The sequence below is a fragment of the Equus przewalskii genome, chromosome 15 (genome assembly GCF_037783145.1).
Source record: "Equus przewalskii isolate Varuska chromosome 15, EquPr2, whole genome shotgun sequence".
In the NCBI taxonomy this organism is placed as follows: Eukaryota; Metazoa; Chordata; class Mammalia; order Perissodactyla; family Equidae; genus Equus; species Equus przewalskii.
The window spans coordinates 38,769,937-38,797,370 of record NC_091845.1 but is presented as its reverse complement, the minus strand read 5'-3'; the positions used below and the strand labels follow the sequence as shown (position 1 = coordinate 38,797,370).

The following is a 27,434-nucleotide window of genomic DNA, read 5'->3' as shown; positions in this document are numbered from 1 at the left end:
ACACTACTCCAGAGAACTAGTGCCAGCCTCTTTTTCCAACCCAAAGAGATTGTCTTAGTGGCAGCACAGGGACCTCTCTAACCACATCACTTTGCAGCCTTAAAACATTCAGTGGCTCTCCATTGCCAGACTTTTACCTGAAGTTCGAGAACCTAGGCCTTGAAGATTCCTCTAGCTTCGCTGTAAACCAGTCATCCAAGTTCTTTACCAGGTCCTTTCGTTTGTACATGCAGATGCCTTCACTAGGAGAGCCTTCCCTATTTGTTATCGCTTCCTTGATCCCCAAACAGATAAACCACACACTCCTAGATGTCTACTGTCCTAGGTACACACACTCATCTAATCGTTACTACCCCTTCTCACCCCTGCCCAAAATAGGTGAACTGCAGAGAAGCCAAGGGCCCTACAGGGATCAGGGCAGTCAACAGGGGCGCCTAGGGGCTGACTGCTGACCAGAATAACATCAGTAGCAGTCAGGGACAGATGGCTGGCAACATCCCCAGAAGCAGTGGTTTGGTGCCCTAGCCAGGAGCAGAAGCAGGAAACAAGCAGAAGAGAGACCCAGGGCATGTGTGCAGGGTGAGCAGCACCCACCAAACCTGTGGTGGGCCCCCAGGGGCTTTGGGTCTGGGCAAGTGGCCTGCTGCTATACCCATTCTAATGTGATCTGAAGTGGGGCCAAGGGCAGGGGCTATGCTTCCATTTCCTGGGACAGTCAGTAGAATAATTCTAGTACATCCTTGGCCCATGACACCCACATAGACACATTCTCCAACATGGGTTGGTTTTAGTGGCAGATTACCTTGGCCCAGCTCTCAGAGACTGCATGAGGGTGAATTACTCTACAGCCTGAAGATCATATTCAGTGGACATTCTCTCCCACAAACACTTCCTAAATCTTTTGCTCCCCCAGCCAATGAGATGGTTAAGTTGTGGCAGAACTGAGAGAGCCCTCCAGCAGCAAAGTAGAGGCTTTCTGCACTGTGCCTTAGGCTCTGCCCAAAGAGAGTCTCATGATAGAGTGAATGGAGCTGGGCCTTCACTGCCAAGCCTCCTGCAATGTCCATGGTGACCCACTTAGACTGGGCCATGCCAGGGAACAGGGTGACTGAAGAGGACCCAGTGTACCTCATGGCATCAGCCTTTCTTAGGGCAGGATCTACTCCTGCCCTAGAGGTCAGCTGGGTCTTCTCTCAGGCCCTCCAGCTCACTCCTGGGGGCCTTTCCAAGGAATGTGCTGGCTGGAGGTTGGGGAGCTGAGGTGGACAGCTCTTCATAAGAAGGCCCAAGCTGGAACAATTTCCTCAAAGGACTACAGCTATAATGAGGGTGGACTCTGAATTTGTTGCTGAATACTGGACCACCTCACCAGGGCTCAGACTCTCTCCACTTGCCTGTCCCTATCTTATTCAGCTCAGCCACTACAGCAGCCCATTAAGCAGAGCCACAGCCAGGGCTCCCAGGGTGGTTGGGAGGTCCCCTCTCACTCCTAGGTGGGCTGGAGACCCCATCTAGGAGTGAGAGGGGAGGCATCAGGGGCTCAGAAAGAGTATGGGAGTGGGCCTGGGGGGGAGGGCATGGCCAGTGAGGTGGTAGAGAACACTTTACATGTGGTGGGACTTCAGCTGAATGAAAACAGCTGCAGCCCAGGGTCTGATTCTGAGCGTATGTGGCCTGATGCTGTATGAGGGAGGAGGAGAGGGGCTCAAATTGTGCCCCTATGCATGGGAAAGCATGGGCAGAGGCTAGGGAGGAGGATCTGGGGTCTGTATGTGAGTGACAGTGGGTGAGTGAAGGAACTAGTGACAAGGCCCAACAAGTGTCTTCCCCATAGCACTTTAATGCACACATCAACCCACAGTCCTTGCCTTCTGCCTGGGCAAAAGAGGACAGCCCCAGCTGGAGGCTCCCCTGGCTTCCTTGGCCCAGTGTGCCTAGGAGGGCTGAGCCCATGCACATTCCCATCAGTAGGTGAGGGGTGTGAGGATGAAGAGGCGGTCTTCTTCTTTGCGGATCCAGCGCATCAGCTTATGGATGGCACTGACAGCCGATGCCTTGGTCCCCAGGGGGCTGTAGCACATGTAGAGCTCAAAGGCACCTGTCACCTGGAGGAGGGAGCATAGAGTGGTCATCCAGGTTAGACACCCCTTGTGGCCCCTGCCCAGAACCCCAGCTTAACCCAGGGCTGCCTTACCCAGGCCAGGAGGTTCTCGTTGGGGCCGGTATAGTAGATGGTCTTGAGTGGGCGAGAGGCATTGTGGGCACGGCTGTGCAAGTACTGGTAGAGGCCCAGCAGCCGCTCCTGCTCCTCTTCACTGGTGTACGGAGCCTCAATCTCAGGGCTGGAGATGGGGAAGTGGGTTCACAAAGAATAACTTCCACGGCCTTCTCTGGAGACCTAGAAAGACCTATTCCTAGCCAGGGAGACTCTGCCATGTGTCCTATCCTCTAAATGCTCCCCCAGGACAGGGCATTATCTCCCCACCACAAATGACTCCCCAGGACAGGACTGGGCCGACTGAGACTGGAGACCTGTTCTCCCGCCACCCCCAAGTTCACAGCATCTTTAGTGACCCTCCCTTGGAGAGACCAATCTGAGTTTAGGTGTCCAGGACAGAGTAACAGGTTTGAAGTAGGAGAAAGGTGAGCTGGGAACCTTTTGGACCAAAAAGGGTAAAGGGAGGACAGAAGCTGCCACATCTGGCCCCAGCCCCTCTGTTGGAGGAGGAAGCAGTGGAGGAGTTCTGCATCCTGGGCTGGACCAAAATGACTCTTAGGCAGAGTTGCTCAGGGCAAGTGATCCAGGAGACCTCTGTTCTAGATTTCTTCTCCCAGTGTATGGGTATTTTGAGGCCTTCTGGGTAATGAAGTACTTAGAGAGGTGTATGCCTATGGGGAGTAGGGTGACAGGGAGTCTGGGTCCCTGGTGTCAGAGTACAACAGACCCAGCAAGTCAGTCCATTCCCAGAGGGGTCCTCAGCTTCAGAACTGCATCAGGGCTCAGGCCAAGCCAGCACCCCTTCCCACGCCTATCTCCCTCAAGCAATATCCCCAAGGCCCTCCCTTACCTGGTGAAGAGTCCTGAGCTCTTCGACTTATAGAGGAAGTGGCGCAGGTCGGGGATGCCCACTTGGGCAACACTGTAGTAGGGTGTGCGCAGTGCCTCCCGCAGCGCCAGGTGGGCTCCGCGCTTCCGCAGGCGCTCCTGAAAGCGGCGACGGCAGTCAGAGACTGCAAAGAAGTCCTCGCGGTCGGTGGAGACCAGCAGCAGGCAGAGATCGGTGTCAGGCTCCAGGTAAGAGATGTGTGCGTGGAAGAAGCCGGCTGCGTTGAATTTGGGCAGGCACACAGGTGTCCAGGCCTCGCCCTCACGGAAGGACGAGGAGGAACTTATGAGGTTGAAGAGCAGGTGTAGGTCGATGGGGTGCAGGAATTGGTCCTTGCGGCGCACGAGCGCCACGAGCTGGTTGCGCGCCAGCAGGATGGAAAAGACGAGGCTGCGCGCACGCGCCTGCTGCAGGCTGGCACTCACGGCGTCGCGCACGGCTGCTGCCAGGGGCAGGCAGCGCGCAGCCCCCATCAGGAAGCTCGGGTCTCGCGCCATGAGCTGCAGCAGGTTGTCGGTGATGCGCTCTGAACCCGAGAGCAGGCGCCGCAGGTCGTAGTTCTGCTTCTGCTGGAAGATGTGATTCAGCTGCGCGCCTGTAAGAAGGCTCAGGATCTGGTAGTAGATGTACAGCAGCTCCTGTGCCAGTTCCTGCGCCGACTGCCGCGTGCGGGCCACCGCCACCAGCACCAGTGGGCTCCGGCGCACGAAGACTACCTTGTAGCCATCTGAGGGCGGGGTTGGGGGAGTAGGGGGGGAGTGGTGTCAGCTTCAGCCCTTCTTTGGGAAGCCCTCTGGGATGGGCCGTCCTCGGAGCCCGCCTTCCTGAGCAGCTTGTCGCCTTTCACATCCTTTCCACCCTCCCTCAGAGCTCTGTACACTGCAGGGGCTTCAGGATGATGAGAAAAACAGCAGCCCATGGCCCCCTTTTCCTGAGGGCTCTGGGCCTGTCCCTGCCACCTGCTTCACAGACTGGTACCAGCTGAAATGTGGGAAGTACTTTAGAAAAACACACATTCTTGTGCTAAATGGCAACAGCTGGGTGGGGCTCGGGACCAGGGATTTTTTTGGTTACCTCCGCAGGCTTCTCACCCTTACCAAGGGCAAAGCCCACGTCAGAGTCACCTTTAGCCCTCACAACAGCTCTATGAGGCAGTCTGTGTTGTTATCCCATGTTCAGATGAGGACCTGAGGCTGGGTGAAGTGGAGGGACTGCCCTCGGTGACACAGTTCATCCCAGCCCCCAAGTCCCTGGGAACCCAAAACCTGTGAATTAACCCTGGCCAGAGGAGCCCTCCCAGTCCCCCTCTCCAGGTGGCTTACCTGCATGGATGGAACGGATGGCGTTCTTGTCAGCCTCCAGGAAGGACACCAGGGCCACCATGACACCCATGGTGCTGGAAAGTGCCTCCTCTGACCCATAGCGGGAGTACACAGGCTTCCCAGCCTCGCTCAGCACAAAGACGTGCTTCTGGTGCAGTCGCCATGCCTCGGCAGCATCCTCCTCATCCCCCTCGCCCGTGCCCTCCCTGGGGGGCTCTGTGGCTGGTCGCCCGGCCGCCCCTGGGGGCTCTAGCCAGTCCTCAGAGCTTCCTGGCAGCATCTCCTCCTGCAGGTCTCGGGCCACACCTGTCAGCTGGGTGCTCAGCTCACTGAAGTCCTGGCTGATCTGGCGCATGTCTGCAGGCAGCGGTGGGGGACCCCCAGCACCCTCTTTGGGGCTCTCCCCAGAAGCTGCCCCATCCTCTGATTCAGTCAGGTCCTCGTAGGAACGGGCATGGACGAACATGGCACCCTCCTGCCCGGCACCTGCCAGCCAAAAGCACTGGTGCTTAGAGCAGTAGCCACTGGCAGACCATCTCACCAGCAAGGTGCCTAATTGGCACTCTAGCTTGACTGCCTTTCCCAATGAAGCAAGCCACTGTTCCCTCCTTCTGTCTGCTACAAATCATGACTCTCTGCAACTTACAGCCCACCGGTCTCCTCCCATCACACCGGGAATAAGACCCAAACCCCTCATGGGTGCAGGGGCGGCTGGTATCTGCCTGCCTCTCTCACTCTCACCTCACAAGCCTTGCCCATCCCTGTCACACTGGCCTTCATCCATCTGCTCTTTGGACACTCTCAACATGCCCCACCTACCTCAGGGCCTCTGCACCTGCTGCTCCTTCCGCCTGGAAGGCACTCCCACCCCCTTGCATGGCTTGCTCCTTGTCACACTTCAGCTCTCAGCAAAGATGTTACTTGGCTCCTCACCTGACCTCCAACCCCAGGCACTCTACCATGTCTCTCTCTTTGATTTCTCTTGTGGCAGTTGTCAGTTATTGTCCTCCTCAACTACAATGGGGTTGACCCTCAAGGTCAGGAACCTGGGTGTTCACTGCTGTGTGCCCAGCACCTAGCCCTGTGCCTGGAATACCTCGTGTGCTCAGTGAATCTCTCTCCCTGGAAGAAGGCTTCCCTGATCCTGCTCAGGAACCCACAGCTCCTAACCCACTCCATTGTAATGGCCCTCCTAGCCTGTGGCTCCCCCAAGGCAGGGACCATGTCAGCCTTTACTGGTTTTTTTTCTTTTGACAAAATAGTTCAACAGATATATTTTGAGTCTCTTTTATGAGTTCGGCACCGTACCAGGCATTGGGGATACAACCGCTATGTGCTCAAAGAGCTCACAATCTCGTGGATGAGAGAGATGGGCAATATATACATAAACAAATAAAATTACAAAATAACTAGTGTTCTGTACAGACCATGGTCAGACCAGGCCCAACTCACGAGGAGGGGATATTTAAGCTGACAGCTGAGGGAGGGAGGGACAAGGAGCCAGGGAAGTACACTGTAGACACAGGGAATAGGAGGAAAGCCCACACTAGCAGCCAATAGCATGGGGCAAGTGATATAGAATGAGAGGAAGCCCGGATGCAGACTGAGCCCGGTTCCCTGCAGTATCCTCAGCACCTGACAAATATCCAGTGAGTGACCAAACACATGCATGAATGAGTGGGAGCAAAAGAGTAGTTGAGAACTGCAATTGCCCTGGAGGTTGCTCTAGCTGTCAGCTGGCTGGGGCTGCACACTCTGCCCATACCTGGCTCCATTCCCTGGGCCAGTCCTGGTGTGGGGCTCTCAGCTCTCTCCACACTCTGCCCATCAGAAGGAGCCAATGTGCCATCAGGGCATTCGTTGCTTCTCTTTCTCTGCATGTCAGCAGCCATCACTTGGGCTCTCCTGTGGGGCAAACAAAGGCATTGTTGAAGGTAAGGGGGAAGGTGCTGTTGGCAGGGGTCATTGGTATAATTAACAGTGGTAAGTACAGGAAAGTGTCCCTCACCAGGATCCAGCTAATTCAAACCTCTGGGGAATGAGTTCTGAGTATTCCCGTCTATAGAATGAAGTATGTTGTTCTTTTTATGATTATAAAAGTAAGAATTCATTATATCTATTCATTGTAGAAAACTTAAAAAATACAAAAAAGTATAAAGAAAGAAGTTAACATTTTCCCATCCTTCAGGATCTTTCACTGTTCACATTTAGTGTATTTCCTTCTAGTCTTTTTTAAAAAGTGTATATAAAATGTAAATAATTTTTTTTTACAAACTGGTAACAGTAGTTAACACTTATTTAGTACCAAGGTAGCATGCTAAGAAGTTTATGTGGATTAAGTTATCTAATCCTGGTCCCTCCTCCCTGAGGCAGGTACTCCTATCAGGCTAGCTTTATAGATGAGGGAACTGAGGCTGAGACAGTTTAAGTACCTTGCCCAATGTCACTACAGGAAGGAAGTGCTGGAGCTGGGAACCGAGACACTTCTCTCTCTTGATATCTTTCACTACACTTCTTACCAAGAACATTTCTCCATTCAAAACTGAGTTGACCAGGGGTTCTTTTTGGATATTTAGGCACTTGCAAAGAAAGAATTGAGTCAGAGCAAACATGCTTGTCTTCAGTCTAGAGCCTTGCTTTTTTCTAAGTACACTTTTGTACTTTTTGAATTTGGCACCAGGGCTTGCCTTACCAATTAAAAACAACTATAGACATGACAATTCTCAGTGCCCATTTGATAGCCAGGACAAACTCAGCCTGATCTCCCAGTCCTTCTGCAGCCTCAGGGCCAGGTGGAGGTGGCCATGAATGGATGCTAGGCATAAAAAAGTTGGATGGGGCCTGCCCAATGGCCGAGTGGTTAAGTTCACACGCTCTGCTTTGGCGGCCCAGGGTTTTGCCAGTTTGAATCCTGGGCTTGGACATGGCACCACTCCTCAAGCCATGCTAAGGCGGCGTCCCACATGCCACAACTAGAAGGACCCACAACTAAAATATACAACTATGTACCGGGGAACTTTGGGGGAGAAAAAGGAAAAATAAAATCTTAAAAAAAAAAAAAGTTGGATGGCTCACTGGGGGTCAAGCCTCTAGGGTCCCCGAATGGCAGGCTGAAGGGTCTTCATTTGGTAGGCAACATATAGTCCACCGGAGAAGGATTCCATGTGAGGCACTGACCCTTTAGGGAAGAGAAATCTGGCTGGATGGGCTAGAAGGGCAGAAGAGACTAGTCAAGGACTCATGAGGTGGCTACTGCAGGCAGGCCAGGGGCCTGGGAGGGACTGATGTTAGTGTGAGCAAAGCAGATCCTGCCCTTGCCCTCTGGGAGCAGAGCCCATAAGGAACAGCCGAGGCCTTGTCCCTTACTAGCTTGCAACCTTAGGCAACGACTCCACTCTGAGTCTGGCATGAAGAAGGTGCTTAAAAAAGCAGATGGAAAGAGTTCTCTCAAACAGACAGCATCACCATCACTAGCATTTGTGTGGCCCCAGCTTGTCTGTGTCCAAGAACACTCTTTAGGACCCTCCTACCAGGCAGCTCATACATATGTACCAAAGAATTTATTTTAAAGGTCTTCTTTGGGGCCAGCCCCATGGATGAGTGGTTAAATTTGCATGCTCCACTTTGGCAGCCCAGGGTTTTGCCGGTTTGGATCCTGGGCGTGGACATGGCACCGCTCATCAGGCCATGCTGAGGCGGCATCCCACATGCCACAACTAGAAGGACCCACAACTAAAAATACACAACTATGTACCAGGGGGCTTTGGGGAGAAAAAGGAAAAATAAAATCTTAAAGAAAAAAAAGCTCTTCTTTTTGTCATCTTTGTTTTAAGCTATGAAATCCTTTCTTCAAGTTAATTTTTTGCAGAAGTTCAATGTGCAAAACAGACAGACAGGGAGGCAGGGCCAGAAACTGGCCTGGTGGCCACTCCTGCATTGAGCCAGGAGCACCACAGAGCAAGTGGGGTAGGGGGGGAGCACCACTGACCAACAGAATCACGCCACACAGAGTAGGACTAAAGGAAGATTATTTGGGAGGACATCTACCTTTGGGATTTTCTAGGCCACCAATCCCATCCATAAGACACTCAAGAGTGATGGTTCCCCATGAGAGTCAGAGCCCAGAAGACCAAGGCATGGGCCATCTTGTCTGACAATGGGCCAGGAACTAAGAGGCTGCATGCCCTCAACAGGAACCTGGGGAGGTGTCCAGAAAGGTCTCCTCTGAAACTGAGACTGAGACCAAGAGGAGCAATCCAAAACAGGCCAAAACAGCCACTGCAATGCCACAGAGCCCAGAGCAGTGAGTGCTAAGGAAACTAGGGCATGCCTAGGTCTTGAGCAGGAAGACAGAGGCCACTTGAGAACCTTGTAGATCATTATTTCACAAGCTAACTTAAAAGCCATAGTGGGTCTGCATTGCTATGTAAAGAGAGTGATCTCAGAGAGATGAGTCTGTCCATGTTCAGGTAGAGGGCAAATTGCTACTGACAGTCCCAGAGTTGTGGCCAGGGCTTCTGGACCTGGCTCCCTGGGTGGCGACCTGGATCCCTGGATGGCGACCTGGATTGGTATGTGTTTTTTTCTGAAGAGAGCATCCAGAACCATTGTTTTAAATGGGAATGCCCTACATTTCTATGTCTACTCACTTTCCCACTCCCCTAGTCAATAACTTCATACCTTCTGTCTCCTCAAATTCCTATCATCTCCTTCTCCAATGCTCACTCTCAGTACTATCAGTGATAAGCTTGCTTTCCATTTCACTGAGGAAACAGAAGTCAGCAAGAGAGAACTTCCAAGATTCCCACCACCACCTCACCTCACCTACCAGACTCTGCCATTCTTCTTCTTACTAAAGATGAGCTGTCTCCACTCCACTGAGATCTAACTCCTCCACCACAGCCCCTCTTGCCTACTCAAGCATATGGCTTCAACAGTTGTCTTTCTCTCTCCAAGATCATGAGTTTCCCCTTCTCAATTACCCATCACCAATATGCTGATGTTTCTTCCATTTTCAAAACACTTTCCCTTGGGTGTGTTCACTCTGTGATAATTTGTTGAGCTATACTTATCATTTGTGAACTTTGCTTTATTTCAATTAAAAAGTTAAAACAAATCTCCCCATAACTCTATAATTCCTCTAGTTACCACCCCATTTTTCTGCTACCCTTTGTAAAACAAACAAACCTCAAAATAATAAATAATACTTGGAGTTTAATTAGTCAGGTAGGTTAGGCTATGCTACGTAACAAATGAATACCAAAACGGTAGAGGCTTTACACATAAAGCCTTATTATTTGCTCACACAAAATCTACTGGTAGCAATTCACAGCAGCTCTCTTCTAAGCAGTGATTCAGGAATCTAGGCTACTAGCATCTTATAGCTCTGCCATTTGGAACACATGCCTTCCATATCACCTGGCAGTGGAAGACAGAGCTGGAGGGTCATGTACCAGCTCTTAAATACTTCAAACCCCAGATTGGATCGAACTAGTCATGTGGCCAGAGGGGCTGGGAAATGTGGGGAGCTCATGGATATCTGGTAATCAAGAAGTGTCTCTTAGGCGGCTGGCCCCATGACCGAGTGGTTAAGTTCGCGCACTCTGCTTTGGCGACCCAGGGTTTCGCCAGTTCGAATCCTGGGTGAGGACATGGCACCGCTCATTAAGCCATGCTGAGGCAGCATCCCACATGCCACACTAGAAGGACCCACAACTAAAAAGTACACAACTATGTACCGGGGGGCTTTGGGAGAAAAAGGAAGAAATAAAATCTTTAGAAGGACCCACAACTAAAAACATACAACTATGTGCCAGGGGGCTTTGGGGAGAAAAACAAAAAATAAAATCTTTGAAAAAAAAGAAAAAAAGTGCCTCTGGGGCTGACCCAGTGGTGTAGTGGTTAAGTTCGCACGCTTTGCTTTGGCAGCCTGGGGTTTACCAGTTTGGATCCTGGGTGTGGACCTGCACACCGCTCATCAAGCCATGCTGCGGCAGGTGTCCCACATATAAAATAGAGGAAGATGGGCACAGTTGTTAGCTCAGGGCCAATCTTCCTCAGCAAAAAGAAGAGGATTGGTGGTGGATGTTAGCTCAGGGCTAATCTTCCAAAAAAAAAAAAAAAAGTGTCTCTGCCACAGCTTCTCTACTTCTTCTCTTATTCTCTCTTGAACCCATTCCAACCAGACTTTTGCCTCCATTACTCCAGCAATACTGCTCCCATCAAGGTCACCAGTGACCTTCAGGATCATCTCACTTTACTCAGCAGCAGGAATGGACACATTTGATTATTTCCTTTCTCTCCAAACACTTTCTCCTCTTGGCTTCTGGTACACTACTCTCCTTTCTAGGTTCTCCTTCTACCTTGCGGACCACTCCTTCTAAGTCCTCTTATAGTTGAGGGACCCAGAGTTCAGTCCTTGGATCTCTTCTCCGTTTTCATTCAATCACTTAGTGATCTCATTCAGTCTCATGATTTTAAATTCTATCGACACATTGATGATTTCAATTTTTATTTCCAGCATCAATCTCTCTTCTGACTTCTAGAGGCACACACATTTAGCTGTCTACTTGATATTTGCCCTTGGATGTCTTACAGTGTCTCAAAGTTATATGTCAAAAACTGAGTTCCTGATCATCCCCTTAAAAAGTTTTTCCTCCAAAAGCTAGCCCTGATGGCCTAGTGGTTAAAGTTCAGTGCACTCTGCTTTGGCAGCCCAGGGTTTGGTTCCTGGGTGCAGAATCATACCACTCATCTGTCAGTAGCCATGCTGTGGCAGCAGCTCACACAGAACTAGAAGGGCTTACAACTAGAATATACAACTATGTGCTGGGGCTTTGAGGAGGAAAAAAAGAAAAACAAGGAAGATTGGCAACAGATATTAGCTCAGGGAAAATCTTTCCCAGAAAAAAAAAAAAAGTAGCATCAAAGAACTGGAGTGGTGCTAGCAGTCCTATAAACAAGATTAAAAAAAGAAAAAAAAAGTTGTTCCTCCCAGAGTACTCTCAATCTCAGTAAAAGACAATTTCATCCTTTCAGTTATTCAGTGAAAAATCTTAGAGTCATCTCTTATGCCTCTCTGCCCCACACCTCACAAACCAAACCATCAGCAAATCCTGTCAGCTGTACTTCAGAATACAGGCACACCCAGCAAAATGTCTCTTTAGTTAACATTTTCGCCATAGGATGCTTCTTGTTTTTTAATACCCAACTATGGTAGCCAGCTTTCAGGATGGTCCCCAGTGATCCTCAACTGCTGGTATTCAGACCTTTGTGTATTCCCCTCCTACGCTGAGCAGGTTGATCTATGTAACCAATAGGATAATGTGAAAATGACAATGTGTGACTTCTGAGGCTGGGTCACAAAAGATACTGTGGCTTCTGGGGCCTGCCCAGTGGCGCAGCAGTTAAGTTCACACGTTCTGCTTCTCAGCGGCCCAGGGTTCACTGGTTTGGATCCCGGGTGCGGACATGGCACCGCTTGGCATGCCATGCTGTGGTAGGCGTCCCACAGATAAAGTAGAGGAAGATGGGCATGGATGTTAGCTCAGGACCAGTCTTCCTCAGCAAAAAGAGGAGGATTGGCAGTAGTTAGCTCAGGGCTAATCTTCCTCAAAGAAAAAAGAAAAGAAAAGAAAAAGATATTGTGGCTTCTGTCTTGCTCTTTTGGATCACTCTCTCTAGGTGGAGCCATCAGCCATGCAAGAGGACACTCAAGCAGCCCTACAGAGAGAATCTTATGGTAAGAAACTGAGACCTGCAAACAGTCTGTACCAACGTGCCAGTCATGTGAGTGAGCAATTGGAAGCAAATCATCTGGCTCTGGTCAAGCCTTCAGATAACTGCAACCTCATGAGAGACCCTGAGTCTGAACCATCCAGCTAAAGTGCTCCCAAATTCCCATAGGAACTGTATGAGGTAATAAATATTCATTATTGTTTTAAGCTGCTAAGTTTTGGGATAATTTGTTACACAGCAATAGATAACTAATACAACAAACTTGTGTTGATTCAGCTTATGTTTATACAGAAAAAATATATATTTACATCATCAAAATGTGATCTATATTCTTAAAAAAGTAATGTGCCTTTAAAGTCTCAAATTACACTCCAAATAGAACTCATAGGAGATCACTGAGTGCCAAGAAAAAGAGCTTACTTGCATCATGGCTGTTGCAGGTACTGAAAGAGGCCATGATACTGCATTAAAGCAACAAACATTGTTTGGCGATCAAGAGGGAATGTTTTGAGCATTTTATATCCTAACACTATAATTTATTGAGCATATATTAGTTATATATTTTCCCTAGGTTTTAGTACCATTTTAGAAAATTGGGGATTTAGGGTTGATGAGGGAAGCATTATACTTTTTTCCCATTTAAAATAATGGGAAACAGACACTAAGTTAGTGATCCAGATAGAATGTCCAACTTTCATGGAACAGATTACTGATGTTAAGTGGGAAATGCCCATATCCAGAATCTGACCACTTCTCATCACTTCCACCACTACCACATTGGTCCAAGCCACCATTATCTCTCTAGGAGATTGTTGCAACAGTCTTCTAACCATTCCCCTCACTTCTGCCCTTGCCTCATTCAGTCTATACTTCTCACAGGACTCAAAGTGATCCTCTCGAAACACATGTCAGGTCTTATAATTCCTCTGCTCACAACTCTGTAATGGTTCCATCTCACTCAGTGAGAAAGCCAATTTCTTCACAGTGGTGTACAAGGCTCCACTCTGTCTACCCCTGCCCCCATTACTTCTTTGACCTTATCTCCTCCCCTTTTCCTCCCCTCACTTTGCTTCAGCTCAACCACACTGACTTCACTGGCTTTCCTTAAGTATAATGTAAATGTAAATGACGAGCACTCTTTCACTTCAGAACTTGGCCCTTGCTGAACTTTCTGCCTGGACCACATCTCCCTGCTTTTCCCCCTGCCCCCTACCTCACCTATTCCACTGCTTAGTCTAGATATCTAGATGACTCACTCTCTCACCTCCTTCAGATTGCTGCTCAAGTGTTACTTTATCAGAGAGGCCTTCCTGCAATATCCCTGATTCTGACAATTTTCTATATTGTAGGTCACCCTGTAACCTGTCACAAATTTCAGAATGTCAGCTCCACATGCAAGAGGAGTTTAATTAATGTTTGCTAGATAAACAACTTTGGAAGAGAGAAGGTGAAAGATCCTCAGAGAACACCCAGCTATGATGTGGCTTCTGGAGACTCCTGTCTGTGGCAAAGATTTGTCCTTGGTAGCACATAGTCAAATGTTCAGGAACAATGGCTCTGGAATCAGAGGGACCTGAATTAACCTGGCTTGGTTTTATAAGCCTCCGTTTTCTCATCTATAAAATGGGGATAATGAATAGTACTGATTCATTGGGTTGTGGGAGGGTTAAATAAGATAATCCATGTAATTTGGTTACCCTAGCACAGAGTAGGCACTGTATACTCAGTTGCTGCCATTAGCACATCATGATCATTCTTATTTAGCATTCAGAACATGCGTAGTTGCACCTACACACAGATCCAGTGGTCTCTGCCATGTAAATCAGTCCTTTGAGAGTTTGCTCACTCTGAGCCAGGCCATTAGTGAAGTGGCCTGGGAAAAGGTGCTTCTGACCTTGTGAAACCAGGTGGGCTCTGGCCTGAAGTGACCCACCTGTGACGTTGGGCCCAAGAGCTGTCTATTGGCCTAGGACTAACTGGCTATTCATCAGCCATGGAGTTGTAAGAACAGACTGCTGGTTCTCTGCTGCTCCTGGAAGTGTCTCCCAAGTTGAAGTCCTTGGTCTGCCACACGACCCTGCTCTGTGGCCTTGCACCTCTGGCTCAAAGACCCAAACAAGGTCTATAGCAGCTTGCCTAATGTCCTCAGGGCCCACTACCCACTGATCCCTTGTAAGTTTCAGGTGACTGAGCCCAGCATGGCTGAGTGATAGCCAGCATGGTACCCACGTGGAGTAGGGCAGGGTCAGCTTGCAGGGGCTAGTGGACACCTCCTTCACAACTGTTCCCCTGCTACCTGAGACCATGAAGCATCTCAGAATCTCCAAGGCCAATCTGGGGATCTAGCCAGAAGTCCTGAGGAACCAGTGCTCTGGACATTTACTCTGGAAACTAGGCAGGAAGGGCGAGTGACTCACAACAAAAACCACTCCAACCTTCACTGGAACTATAACCTTTGTAGCTGAAGCTCCTAGGAGGCTGGGCCTGAAGCAGTTAAGTAAGAGAGGTCTCTTGGAACCAGTCCCAGATGCTCCCTTGGGGCCCCTTCTCAGGCAGCCTCTCTAGAAGTCCCCAGGGCTTGTTACTTTCCCTAGAAGTGCTCTGTAGTGCCTATAAGCATTGTCACCAAACAAGATGGCTCAATCAGCCGTTCTAGTGTGCCTCCCTCGCTCAAGTATCTGCCCTGGAAGGGGGAGGGCCTTGCAAGCGCCCCTCCTTACTGGCTCCCTACCACTCTTGCTCCCTCTTCTTGCTTAGTGCTCCATCCTGCCTCAACCCTTTGGGGAGTGGTCTATCTGTGAAGATGATGCCAGGATGCATGGCCGTGTGGCAGACAGGGCCCAGGTGAGGCTGTACTGTAGCTGCTTCAGCAGGATGTCTACTCCATGCTGAGAGTATGGCTTGGTACTTTGTCACTGCTGGTGGCCACTCCCCTCTCTGACAAAGGCTGCTCACCTTCCCCAGCAAACTCTAGCCCAAAAAGGGTGGCTCACTGGGTACAAGGGGCAGCTCTGTTATCTAAGCCAGGGCACCCTTGAGAGTAAAGTCCCAAGCCCGAAGGCACTTTCAGGAGCTGCCCCGCTCACCTGACAGTCACCTCTGCCGATCTTTGAGCGGACTTTGCTGACCCAATGTGTGTGCGTTGGGGGGCGGGTCCAACCTGGCCACTGCCCCCCACAGTACTTCGCCCTCCCAGCCAAAGGATGGATTCCAGGCCTCGCCTTTCGTATTCCCCAGGTGGGGGCCAACCGGCTAAGGCACCCAGAGAAACCCAGTCCTCCTACCACAAATGGCAGCGTAGCCTGCAGAGGCCCCTAGTCTTCAAGCCCCTCCCTTCAAGGATGACAGCTCTCCAGTCTCTCGGCGCCCCCAGGCCACGTGGGTTGGCAGTCGGACTCACCTGTTTCTTGGGGGAGGGGCCCAAGACGCTCAGAGATAGCCGGTCACTGCCCTCTGCCGGACCCCCAGGAGGGCACGGATGTCCGGCAGGGCCCGTACTGAGAGCGCAGGTTTGCGGGGCCACAGTACCCTGCGAACGCAGACATGGCCACAGCGTGGGCCACTGCCTTCTCCCACCGTCCCTCGCCCGGCAGCCGGCCCAGGAAGACAGCCCTCGCCGGCCTCTAGCGGCAGAGGCCCAGCTCCAGCCGCTCGGCCCGGCCGACCCGCCCCCGGGTGCATTATGGGAAATGTAGTCCGCCCTCACGGTCGCCTGCGGCTCCACGGCGTGGTTTTAGCCGCCAGACTCGGGCAGAGCCTGGGGCGGGGCCTGACCCGGGTTGGGGATTGCCTCCCCTGGTGCCGCCTTCTCCAGCCTCCCGGCCAGGCCCAGGCGCCTCTTCCGAGCTCAAAGCCCCGGCTGGACCGCAGGCTCAGAGTCTCCGGTCCCTCTGCCGCCGGAGCCAATTAGAGGTTTATTTCAAGTGAGAGAAAGAGACGTTGGCGTTGTTTTCTCCACTGATTGTGGAAGCACAGTGTAAGTTTGGGGGCTGGATAAGTGTCATTAGTGGACCCAGCCACTCTGGCTGTAAAGGATGTAGGCACACTGATTGTTGCTAAAAAACATCCTTTTAGCCAGGTTTTAATATATCAGTATGAGGCTCTAGAACAGTAGTTCTCAACTCTGCACATAGCATGACCTGGGGAACTTAAAAAAACACTAATGCCTGGACACCACTCCTAGAGATTTTGACTTAATTACACTGAGATGAGACTCTGGCATCAATATCTTTTCAAAAGATTCACAGGTGATTTGCCAGGGCAAGGAACCACTCACTTCTCTGGACATTCGTAATTTCCTAGGCGCAAAGCAATAAAAACAGCAGGAAAACATAAAGCTTTCCCAATTTTATTTTTGGAGAACAGTTTAAAGAAGTAAAATTTGGGGCCGCTCTGTGGTCTAATGGTTAAGTTTGGTGCGCTCTGCTTTGGTGGCCCAGGTTCGGTTCCCGGGCGTGGACCTACACCACTGGTCAGTGGCCATGCTGTGGCAGTGTCTCATATACAAAATAGAGAAGGATTGGCACAGATGTCAGCTTAGGGCGAAACTTTCTCAGCAAAAAAGAAAAAATAAAGAAGTAAAACTAGGGATTAACGACAATATTGCTCATGTTTTCTCTGAAGCAATTAAATCACTCTATAGCCTCCTGGTTAATTCCCCCAACAGTTCTGGAATGAAGGAAAAAGCCTAAAACTACTCCTTTGATTCTCCCTGCTGCTCCAAGCACCCCAATGTAGTGTTCTGTTCCCATCTCTGCTCTACACCGGAATTAGGGGAGAGTTCTGCCCCTGGGCTTTTCTCCTGGTCTCAGAAGGCTGCCACTTGGAACCTACTTCCACAACACTGGCCTGTGACTAACATGGTTACAAAGCTGTGGCCGTTCACTAGAAGTGGCTTTGCACAGGGCTATTAGATCCTTGCACATAATTTAAGGGAAGCTTTCTCCTCCCTTTTAGGTGAGAACACATGAAAAATGCCCAATTCCTAAAACTGTCTATCCCCCTGGAAAACAGGTCACTCAGTATTTTCTCTCCTCACTAGCTCAGGAGTACAGGCTTCCTCCCTTAGGGTAAATATCATTTATATAGTTTTGCTCTCATTAATCCTACCATATTACATTGTAAGAATTTAAGCCAAGAAGATATCATATTCTCTGGTTGGTACAGAAATATCCTGGCTGTATTCCATTAACCAGAAGTTGTACCTCATAGAATTGATCTCCAGGGCCAGCCCCATGTCCCAGTGGTTAAGCTTGCGTGCTCCGCTTTGGCAACCCAGGGTTTCGCCAGTTCAAATCCTGGTCTCGGACATGGCACTGCTCATCAAGCCATGCTGAGGCGGCATCCCACATGCCACAGCTAGAAGGACCCACAACTAAAAATATGCAACTATGTACCGGGGGCTTTGGGAGAAAAATGGAAAATAAAATCTTTAAAAAAAAAAAAGAATTGATCTCCACAGAAGACAAATTTAAAGTTTTCTAACATATCTAACTAGTCTCCTCCACAATCTCCATGTTGACCTCAGCGTTTCTTCAAGAGTCTCACTTGCTTTCAAGCACATCAACTCCACCAGATAGCACCATTGTCATTTGGAAGTACTATGTCTACTCAGCCAAGCAAGTAGCCATATATCCCATGTGCTTCTGGCTAAGACTTGTGCCTAGGACACTCTCAGAGGGCAAGTCACTGTGGCTACTTACTAAAACATTTGAAAGTTGTTATTTAAAACTCTGTTTTAATCTATCTATTGATTTATATTTGAATATTGAGACAATTCCTTCCTATAGGTCACTTTTTGCTGATAGAATTACCAAGAAATAAATCTTGATCTTTTGGAATAATAATAAATGTCAAGCCCATGATGGGTCTGCTGCCCTGTACAATGCTGTTTCAAACCTTGGGTTTTCCATAAACAACATGCTACCCTGACACCTTTTGTCTCCCTCCAGGGTGAGGGCTCTTCAAAACTTTAGTTTTCTGTTTTGTCTAGGCCCATGATTTTCATGGACACAGTGTTTCATCTTCACAACAGCAGTAGTGAGGACTAGGTGGGGCTGGAGCAAAGATAACAATATGACCTCTTGTTCTTCCCCAGATTTCTTTTCTTTCCTAGCTTTAGTGGACATTTCAGAACCTGAGGTGCTATGAAGAGGCTGTAGCTAAACTGAAAGGCCTGACTGTACACAGAGCCTGGGATCTTTTCCCAGCCCTGTTGCTATCTTGCTTGCGTGACTCGGGGCAAATCCTTTAAGACTCTTTCAGCATCTCCAGCAGTTTCCCCTCATATAAATATAAGATATTTAATGTGAAGTATTCTGTGCTAATAATAAGAATAGTCCATCCTTCCCTGGAAATTTTGAAGAGGTTTTTCCTTCCTGCCTTTATTACTTTGTAACTCCTGGTAAGGCAGCTGGTTAGCTGCTTTTCCTGCTCTCCTGGAAAATTTCATCTATGGTCTTCTATCATCCGTATCTCTCTTGGTTCGGGTCGCTCATTTTTTTTCAAAGATTTTATTTTTCCTTTTTCTTCCCAAAGCCCCCTGGTACATAGTTGTATCTTTTTAGTAGTGGGTCCTTCTAGTTGTGGCATGTGGGATGCCGCCTCAGCATGGCTTGACAAGCAGCGCCATGTCTGTGCCCAGGATCCAAACCAGCGAAACTCTGGGCTGCCAAAGCAGAGTGCACGAACTTAGAACTTAACCACTCGGTCCCGGGGCCGGCCCCACCTGTCTCTCATTGTAACATTTGATCAGATCCCTACTTTCAATGCTGAAGAGCCATGGCTTCAGTGAGACTGAGGGAACGAGGAACAACAGGCAGGACAAGGTCTTTCTCTTTGCTGGGTCCTCCTCTGTGAGGATTTAGGGGCTGAAAGTGAGCCCACCTCCCTGACTGGACCCTGTACTCCACATTCTAGGCGAGGGTGCTGCTCTGGGTCAGCTCTTCTAAATAGTTCATGCTTCCTGGTCTTAGGCAGTGAAAACAATCTTTCAAGTACTATGGCCTCACATAAGTAAAAAAAAAAAAATTCCAGGGGCTGGCCCCGAGGCCGATGGGTTGGGTTCGTGTGCTCTGTTTTGGTGGCCTGGGGTTTCGCCAGGTTCGGATCCTGGGCGTGGACATGGCACTGCTCATCGGGCTACGCTGAGGCGGTGTCCCACATGCCACAACTAGAAGGACCCACAACTAAAAATATACAACTATGTACTGGGGGGATTTGGGGAGAAAAAGCAAAAAAAAAAAAAAAAAATTCCAGATGCTTCCTCTGAAAACCCTCAATAATCATCTTAAGGAAAGGGGGAAGGTAGTCAGGAGCAGCATGAGCCTTGGAGTGGGACTGACCTGGGTTGGAATTCCCTACCCTTTGCTTTCCAACTATGGCAAGTTAATCTTTCTGGGCTTTGGTTTCCTTAAGTATAAAAAGGGGATGTCATATGGTTATAGTGAAGATTAAATGAGATAATGAAGTGCCAGCACAATGCCAGGCATATAGTGTAATAAAGAGTAGCAACTATTATTACCCAAGGAGATTCGGCATAAGGCAAGAATAATTAGTTCCTTTTATGGTTTACCTCTTTAGAGGATAAAGTACTATCTGATAAGGAAGAGACTCACCAATAATGGCCCAGTTTGGGAAGCAAAGTCAAAGTACCCACAGTTCTGTGTAGCTGTTCCTCCTCTTCCCAGGAACCTCTTAGTGTTCATGTGCCCCAGGGCTCAGGGTTGGAACTCTACTCTCCTGTCTATACTCGCTTCCTCATTCCCTTGGTCACCTCATCCAAGACCATGGCTTTAGATACCAGCACCAGCAATATGATGACACCTCCCAGATTTGCATCTTTAGCCCCTGACTTTACTCGGAACTCCAGACTGATGTATCTAACTGCCAACTCCACATCTCACTTGTCTACTAGACATAGGAAACTCAACCTACCCAAAACTGATCTCCTGTTCTTCCTACCAAACCTGCTCTTCTCACATTCTTCCCTCTCTTCCCTCATCCCAGTCCATGTCTCCTGTTTCCATTAATAGCCACACAGGTAAAGTACCACCCTTCTGTGGTTGTGTTATTGCAAGTCTCCTACTGACTGCCTTGCTTCTGCCCTTCCCACCTTCAGCCTATTCTCTACACAGCAGCCAGAGGGATCCTATTAATATGGAAGTCAAGTTATGATATTATTCTATTTAGAGACCTCCAAAAGTTTTCCATCTCTCCTTACAGAAACCAAACTCATTTCAGCAGAGACTGTACATCTTGTTTAGTTTGTTGTCTGTCTCCAATAACTGCCCCACCCCCATCTCCATTAGTATGCAAATTTTATCCAGTTTAATTCATTCCTGCAACCTCAGCATCTGATACAGTGCCTGGCACAGAGTAGGTGCTTTATAAAGTTCTTGAATGAATGATGATTTTCAAGCAAGATGCCTGAAAAGTGGGAAGGTAACTTTAAAGACTACTTAACCCAACAACTTCTGATCTCTATAGACAAGGCTTGCTTTATTTTAGAATGCTTTATATGCTTTTCTTGCAGCAGACTTCTTTTATCCCATGATGTTGAATTTAGGTTATAAAATCAGGTTACTTTCCCTAAGGGTTGCACTAACAGGGACACCAGGTGGCCGGAACCAGTGAGCATTTTAACCAGTGTAGACAATCCATCTGGAAGCTTGGAGCTGGCCATTTGAAGAACGTTAGCTGAAAGGAGATTCTGGAAGTGAGCTGCAAACTGATAGCTGTGCTGTCCCATTTTCCACTAGATTGCTGATTTGCAGAGACCTTCCAGTTCCTCTGTGGCCTCGCACAAGTTAATCTTGGCCAGATTTATTGCCCGAGAGTCTTGTGGAAGCTGGGTGGATTTTCCTTCGATAGGGCTACTGAACCTTTAACATAGCTGATATCCGCCTGGTATTCTCGAGGTGGGGATGCCTCACCTGGAAACTCATCAGAAAGAAAAGGAGATGAGCCTCTGTGACTGCTTCTGTAATTCAAGTGCTTCTCTCGTATCTATCTTCGGGTCTTGGGCAAAAGGACTAAGATCTTTGGCTGGGAGGGTCGGGAGCCAGGCGCTTGTGTAGGTCAGCAGTCCCTTCCCAGGAAAGCTTAGGCCGGAGCAGGCTCCCTTCCATTTCTTTGACACTAACGGATAATAAGGCGGCCTCGAGCTAGGGAGGCCAGGGCCGTGTCCGCGCTCCTGGTGGGGAGCAAACATCGAGAAGGCCAAGCAACCAAAAGACTGCAGGTTTTCCTCAACTCCAAAGGGAGCGCAGGACTATCAGCGGCCACTAGCCAGCTGCCAAACCACAAGCCCCAGCAAGCCGGTGGACCTCGGCGGAGAAGCGCGCCCTTCCATAGGACGCCGGCGAGTAGCTGATCCTTTCGCCCCGCCCTCGCAGGCAAAAATACCTCCCCAACCCCCACCCCACCACGCGCGGGGCACGGCGGGAGTGGAGTCGGTGCGACTCCTTGCTGTACTCCATCTCCCGGCGGGCTGAGCGCTGAAGGCGGCGGCGCCGCGCCTTTGTGGAGGCAGCGGCCGGCGCGGAGGAAGTTCCGGTCTCCGCGGCGCTGGGTCGGTGGCGGCGGCTGAATATTAGGAGGAGCGGGCCGTGGAGGCCGCGTTGCCTAGGTAAGGGCCCGGGACGGTAGAGAGGTCGTGCCGGAGCCTGCGGGGAAGGAGGCTGCTCGTCAGGCCGCTCTGGAAATCGCAGGCCCACGCGGCCTGGAAGCTGCGGCTTCGGTGTCGCGGGGCGGCCGCGGCCTCGCTCGGGAAGAAGAGAGCAAAGTGGCGGTGTGGTTAGGGAGGCGCCGCCCACCGGAGGAACGCCCCGGAACGGTCGCGGGCCCGGGGCGGGGCTCGGCGCGGCGGTAGAATTACCGGTCCAGTCTCGGGGCGGCCGGCTTGCGGGGTCGAGGGCTGGCGTGTGGTTGCGGTTCGGTACTCCCGGTCTGCGGAGCCGCAGGCGGGCCCTTTCCTTCTCCTTTTTTCCTGCTGTTGCAGGAATCTGATAGAGTTCTGAGGCATTGCTTGAGAGGGAGCCCTTCTTGTGTCTAGCACAGAGCTTCGCCGTCAGGCCTGGACGGATACAAGTGGGCTCGGTCGGACCACAGGGCACGGGAGCTCGGAGCCCGGCACGCGGGGCGGTAGAACCTGGAGGCGGGGGAGTGGTCTGGTGGGTTCTTTGCCCGTTGGGCAAATGTGGGAGGAGAGGGATGTTTCCTTGTATTTACTCTTTAGATTCCTTTTGGCATTGTAAATCTGTTTTTCTCTTAACTTCAGAATTGATGTTGTGCTTCTAGGTTCAACTCGCAGTGCATTTTTTTAGCGAAAAGAACGGGCCTTGTTTTGAAGGGTACGTAAACCGTAAGGGTAATTGTATTTTTTACATATTCCAGGTTTGCTTGTGAAGGTCAGAGTTGCTGGAGCTAAGTGAAGGAGTTCAGTAGACTGATGCGTCTGGTCACCTGGTTCATTTTCTGAACTCTGGATTGTGCCCTAGGTTTGTTAGTTTTCAATTTCCTGTTGAGTAATGCCACCAGTGTGAGTGGTTTAATAATGTCAACATCAGCAAACTTGAGAGGACTGTAAGGAAGAGGTATCAGGAACTGATGAGTGGTAGGACAGGCAATGTCTAAAGTAACTAATGGTATGTTACCATTTTGGTGAAGCACAACAAAAGTTAGACTTGAACCTTGTCTTATTATTAACTAGCACCTAACTAGGTACTTAACCTAGGTTAGGTACTAGGTCTCTCTTTCTGGACGTCTGTAGCACCCTTCTTTATAGAATTCTGTTACCAGACGGGTTTATTTTTGTTGCCTTTAGGATCCCAACTGCTTGTAGCCTTTCAGAGGAGAATTGTCAAGGAGGAGGTTACTAAAGGAACTCACTGGACTTATTAAAAATACTTGGGCAAGGTTATACTCTTCTGCCAATGTTTAAATGTATAAACTGGTGTTAATCTGATTCAGAGTTGTATTAAGATTAAAACTATTGGAAAGTTCTGAAACTTTAAAGATCATAAATCTTCTTTGATGGACTCTTCTAGCTGTGTATAAAGTGCTTAGAATCAATTTTTCTGCTAGACTCCAACAGTATGTTGTTAGTCTCATTCAGTTAGTTAACGGGGCAGCTATTGAGTGCCTTTTATACTCCTCCCATCACAGTGTGGGACTCAGTATAGCAGATTGGGTAACTATAAGGAGCTCTAGAATCTGATGGGGTTTGAAACCCTGACTCCTCCACTAACTCAGTGACTTCGGACAGATTACCTAATTTCAGTTTCCTCGTATGTGAAATGAGGTTAAGAAATCTAACCACTTCATAGGTTGTTGTGAGATTTATGTAATACATATAATGCCCTTAGAACAGTGCCTGGTGTGCAGAAAGTGTTCACTAAACGTTAGCCACTACTGTTACCTTTCTTTAAAACAGCTTTGTTGAGATATAATTCATACACCATACAATTCACACATTTAAGGTGTATAATGGTTTTTTGTATATTACTAATATTTTTACAAAGTTGTGGTAAATATAATTTGTTACATATATTGTAACAAAATTTGCCATTTAAACCTTTTTTACTTTTTTATTATTTTTTTTAAAGATTGGCACCTGAGCTAACAACTGTTGCCAATCTGCGTTTTTTTTTTCTTTCTGCTGCTTCTCCCCAAATTCCCCCAGTACACAGTTGTATATTTTAGTTGTGGGTCCTTCTAGCTGTGGCATGTGGGACGCCGCCTCAGTGTGGCCTGATGAGTGGTGCCGTGTCCACGCCTAGGATCCAAACCAGCGGAACCCTGGGCCGCAGCAGCAGAGGATGCAAACTTAACCACTCGGCCACGGGGCCTGCCCCTAAACCATTTTTAAGTGTAAAATTCAGTGCATTAATTACATACACAATGTAGTGCAACCATCACTACTATCTGTTTCCAAAGCTTTTTCAACACCCCAAACAGGAACTTTAACCATTAAGCAAATAACTCCCATTGCTCCCTCCCTCCATCCTCTGCTAACCTCTTATCTATATTCTGTCTGTATGAATTTGCCTGTCCTAGGTACCCCATTTATGTGGAATCATACAATATTTGTCCTTTTGTGTCTGATTTATTTCGCTTAATGTTTTCAAAGTTCATTCATGTCATAGCATGTATTCAAACTTCATTCCTTTTTTAAAAATAAAAAAAGTGTTTTAGTTGAGATATAATTGACATTTTCATTCCTTTTTAAGACTGAATAATATTCTATGGGTGTGTATAGACCACATTTTGTTTATCTCTTCATTTGTTGGTAGACTATTGAGTTGTTTCCATCTTTTGGCTGTTGTGAATAATGCTGCTATGAACATTGGTATACAAATATGTCTTCATGACTCTCCTTTCAGTATCTTTAGGTATATACCCAGAAGTGGGTCTTATGATAATTCTGTATTTCTGTTTTTCCACAGCAGTTGCATCATTTTATATTCCACCAGTAGTGCACAAGGGTTCCAACTTCTCCACATCCTTGCCAGTACTTGTTTCCTTGTTTTCTGACGATAGCCACCATAATGGATATGAAGTAGTATCTCTCTTTTTTTCCTTTCTTTTTCTGCTGAGGAAGATTTGCCCTGAGCTAACATCCATGCCAGTGTTCCTCTGTTTTGTATGTGGGTCACTGCCACAGCATGGCCACCCATGAGTAGTGTATGTCCGCACCTGGGAACCGAACCTGGGCCACAGAAGCAGAGTGCACCTACCTTAACCACTAGGCCACAGCGCCAGCCCCCTTTTTTTCCCATTTTTAAGTGTACAGTTTAGTGATACTAAGTACATTCATGTAGTGCAACCATTATTACCATCCAGCTCCAGAGCTTTTTTCATCTTCCCAAACTAAACTCTGCACCTATTTAACAATAACTCCCCCATTCTGTCCTCCCCCAGCCCCTGGCAACCACCATTCTGCTTTCTGTCTCTGTGAATTTGCCTGTTCTAGGTACCTTTATAGAAGTAGAATCATAAATCATACAATATTTGTTCTTTTGTGACTGGTTTACTTCGCTTAGCATAATGTCTTCAGGGTTCATCCATGTTATAGCATTTATCAGAGTTTCATTCCTATTTTGAGGCTGAATAATATTCCATTGTATGTATATACTACATTTTGTTTATCATCTATTGATGGACATTTGAGTTGTTAACACCTTTTAGCTGTTGAGAATAATGCTACAGTGAGCATGGGCATACAAATATCTGTTTGAGTCCCTGTTTTTGTTTCTTTTGGGTATATACCCAGAAGTGGAATTCCTGGATCATATGATAATTCTATTTGTGATTTTTTGAGGAACTGCCTTACTGTTTTCTACAGTGGCTCTACCATTTTACATGTCCAGCATGCACAGGGTTCAAATTTCTCCACATCGCCAACCTCTGTTAGTTTTTTTTTTTTTTTTTGGAGAATAGCCATCCTATTGGGTGTAAAGTGGTATGTCATTGTGGTTTTGATTTGCATTTCCCTATTCGTTAATGATGTCAAGCATCTTTACATGTGTTCATTGGCCCTTTGTATATCCTTCTTTGCAGAAATGTATATTGACGTCCTTTGCCCAGTTTTGAATTAGGTTGTTTTTTTGTTGTTGAGTTTTAGGAATTTTCTGTGTATTCTGGATATTAATCCCTTATCAGTATGTGATTTGCAAATATTTTCTCCCATCCTGTGGGTTGTCTCTTTACTCTGTTGATAGTGTTCTTTGATGCAAAAAAGCTTTTAATTTTGATGAAGCCCAATTTGTCTATTTGTGTTTCGTTGACTCTGCTTTTGGTGTCATATCCAAGAGATTATTACCAAATCCAATGCATAAAGCTTTCCCTCTGTTTTCTTCTAAGAGTTTTAATTCTTACATTTAGGTCTTTCATCCATTTTGAGATAATTTTTTTTTTTTAAGATTTTTTTATTTTTTTCCTTTTTCTCCCCAAAGCCCCCTGGTACATAGTTGTATATTCTTCGTTGTGGGTCCTTCTAGTTGCGGCATGTGGCACGCTGCCTCAGCGTGGTTTGATGAGCAGTGCCATGTCCGTGCCCAGGATTCGAACTGACGAAACACTGGGCAGCCTGCAGCGGAACGCGCGAACTCGGCCATGGGGCCAGCCCCTTGAGATAATTTTTGTATATGGTATGGGGTAAAGGTCCCATTTCATTCTTTTGCATGTGGATATCCAGTTTTCCTGTGACCATTAATTGAAAAGACTGTTTTTTCCCCATTGAATGGTCTAGGCACCCTGTCGAAAATCACTTGACCGTACATGTGAGGGTTTTTCTGGGTTCTGTATTCCATTGTTCTGTGTATCTATCCTTTTATTAGTACCAGACTGTTTCAATTACTGTAACTCTGTAGTTAAGTATTGAATTTAGAAAGTGTGAGTCCTCCAAGTATGTTCTTTTTCAGGATCGTTTTGGCTGTTTAGAGTCCTTTGAAATTCTGTGTGAATTTTAGAGTAGGTTTTTCTAAGGGCATTGGCTTTGGAATCAGATGGTCTTGAGTTTGCATATTGGCTTTTCCTCATATTAGTTATATTATTTTGGCGCAGGTTTCTCAAACTATTTGAACCTCAGTTTCATAGTCTGTAAAGTGGGGATAGTAATAGAACCTTCTCTGTGGAAGACTTGGGATGATTAAATGAGAGAACCTATGTAAAATGCTTAACTGTGGCAGAGTCAGTACTCTGCAGTGCTTGCCTTTATTATTCTTGTTTCAGGGTAGGAATAGACATACTCAGGGAGGTCCTTTCCAGCTAATGTTATTATGATTTAAATACCTGAACATAGTAGCAGTAGTAATAGTATTCAATACATTGTTGCTTTAAAATTTTTCAAAACTTTTTTTGGGGGAGGCATAATTTACATATCATAATGATGCAGTCGCCACCACTATTCAGATTTAGAATATTTCTAACACCTCAAAACGTTTCCTAGTTCCTGTTTGTTGTTAATCCCCACATCCCACTCTAACTGCAAGTCCTAGCATCCACTCATCTGCTTTCTGTCTCTGTAGTTTATTTTGTAAAAATTTCATGTAATTGGAATTATACAATTCTTAGTTTTTTGTGTCTTGCTTCTTTCACTTGTAATGTTTTTTGAGGTTCATCTATGTTGTTGCATTCTTTTTTATGGATATCACATTTTGTTTATCCATCCTCCTGTTGATGAATATTTGAATTGTTTCCAGTTTTTGGCTCTTATGAATAATGTTGCTATGAGTATAATTGTTTCTTATGCATGATCTCATTTACT

General features: G+C 47.7%; 2 protein-coding genes across 13 annotated transcripts in view; one reads left to right on the top strand and one right to left on the bottom strand.

Annotated features, from left to right (window-relative positions):
- Positions 1–1,820: 1,820 nt before the first annotated feature.
- MON1A (MON1 homolog A, secretory trafficking associated) lies at positions 1,821–15,856 on the bottom strand. Its single transcript, XM_070575247.1, has 6 exons — positions 15,567–15,856; positions 6,195–6,334; positions 4,430–4,915; positions 3,069–3,834; positions 2,195–2,342; positions 1,821–2,105 (listed from the first exon to the last, which is right to left on the bottom strand). Exons 2-6 carry the CDS (start codon positions 6,319–6,321, stop codon positions 1,965–1,967), a joined length of 1,668 nt encoding a protein of 555 aa, XP_070431348.1. The 5' UTR covers positions 6,322–6,334; positions 15,567–15,856; the 3' UTR covers positions 1,821–1,964.
- Positions 15,857–21,654: 5,798 nt separating this feature from the next.
- Positions 21,655–27,434, top strand: part of RBM6 (RNA binding motif protein 6) — a 110,013-nt gene continuing 104,233 nt past the window's right edge. For 2 of the 12 annotated variants that reach the window (XM_008529781.2, XM_070575238.1), the window contains exon 1: positions 21,655–21,794. The gene's annotated coding sequence lies outside the window, so the exon portion shown is untranslated. Of the gene's footprint in view, positions 21,795–22,004; positions 22,519–22,561; positions 22,666–27,434 lie in introns of those variants that run through there. The other 10 variants (XM_070575241.1, XM_070575234.1, XM_070575231.1 and 7 more) reach the window with 9 other exon arrangements.

Excerpts from the sequence above, each read along its gene's own strand:
- MON1A (XM_070575247.1), bottom strand. The coding sequence starts at position 6,321 with ATGGCTGCTGACATGCAGAGAAAGAGAAGCAACGAATGCCCTGATGGC. Across the intron at positions 3,835-4,429 it reads CATCCGTTCCATCCATGCAG|ATGGCTACAAGGTAGTCTTC; the intron begins GTAAGCCACCTG and ends CCCCGCCCTCAG. Across the intron at positions 2,343-3,068 it reads AGCTCAGGACTCTTCACCAG|CCCTGAGATTGAGGCTCCGT; the intron begins GTAAGGGAGGGC and ends CCCCATCTCCAG.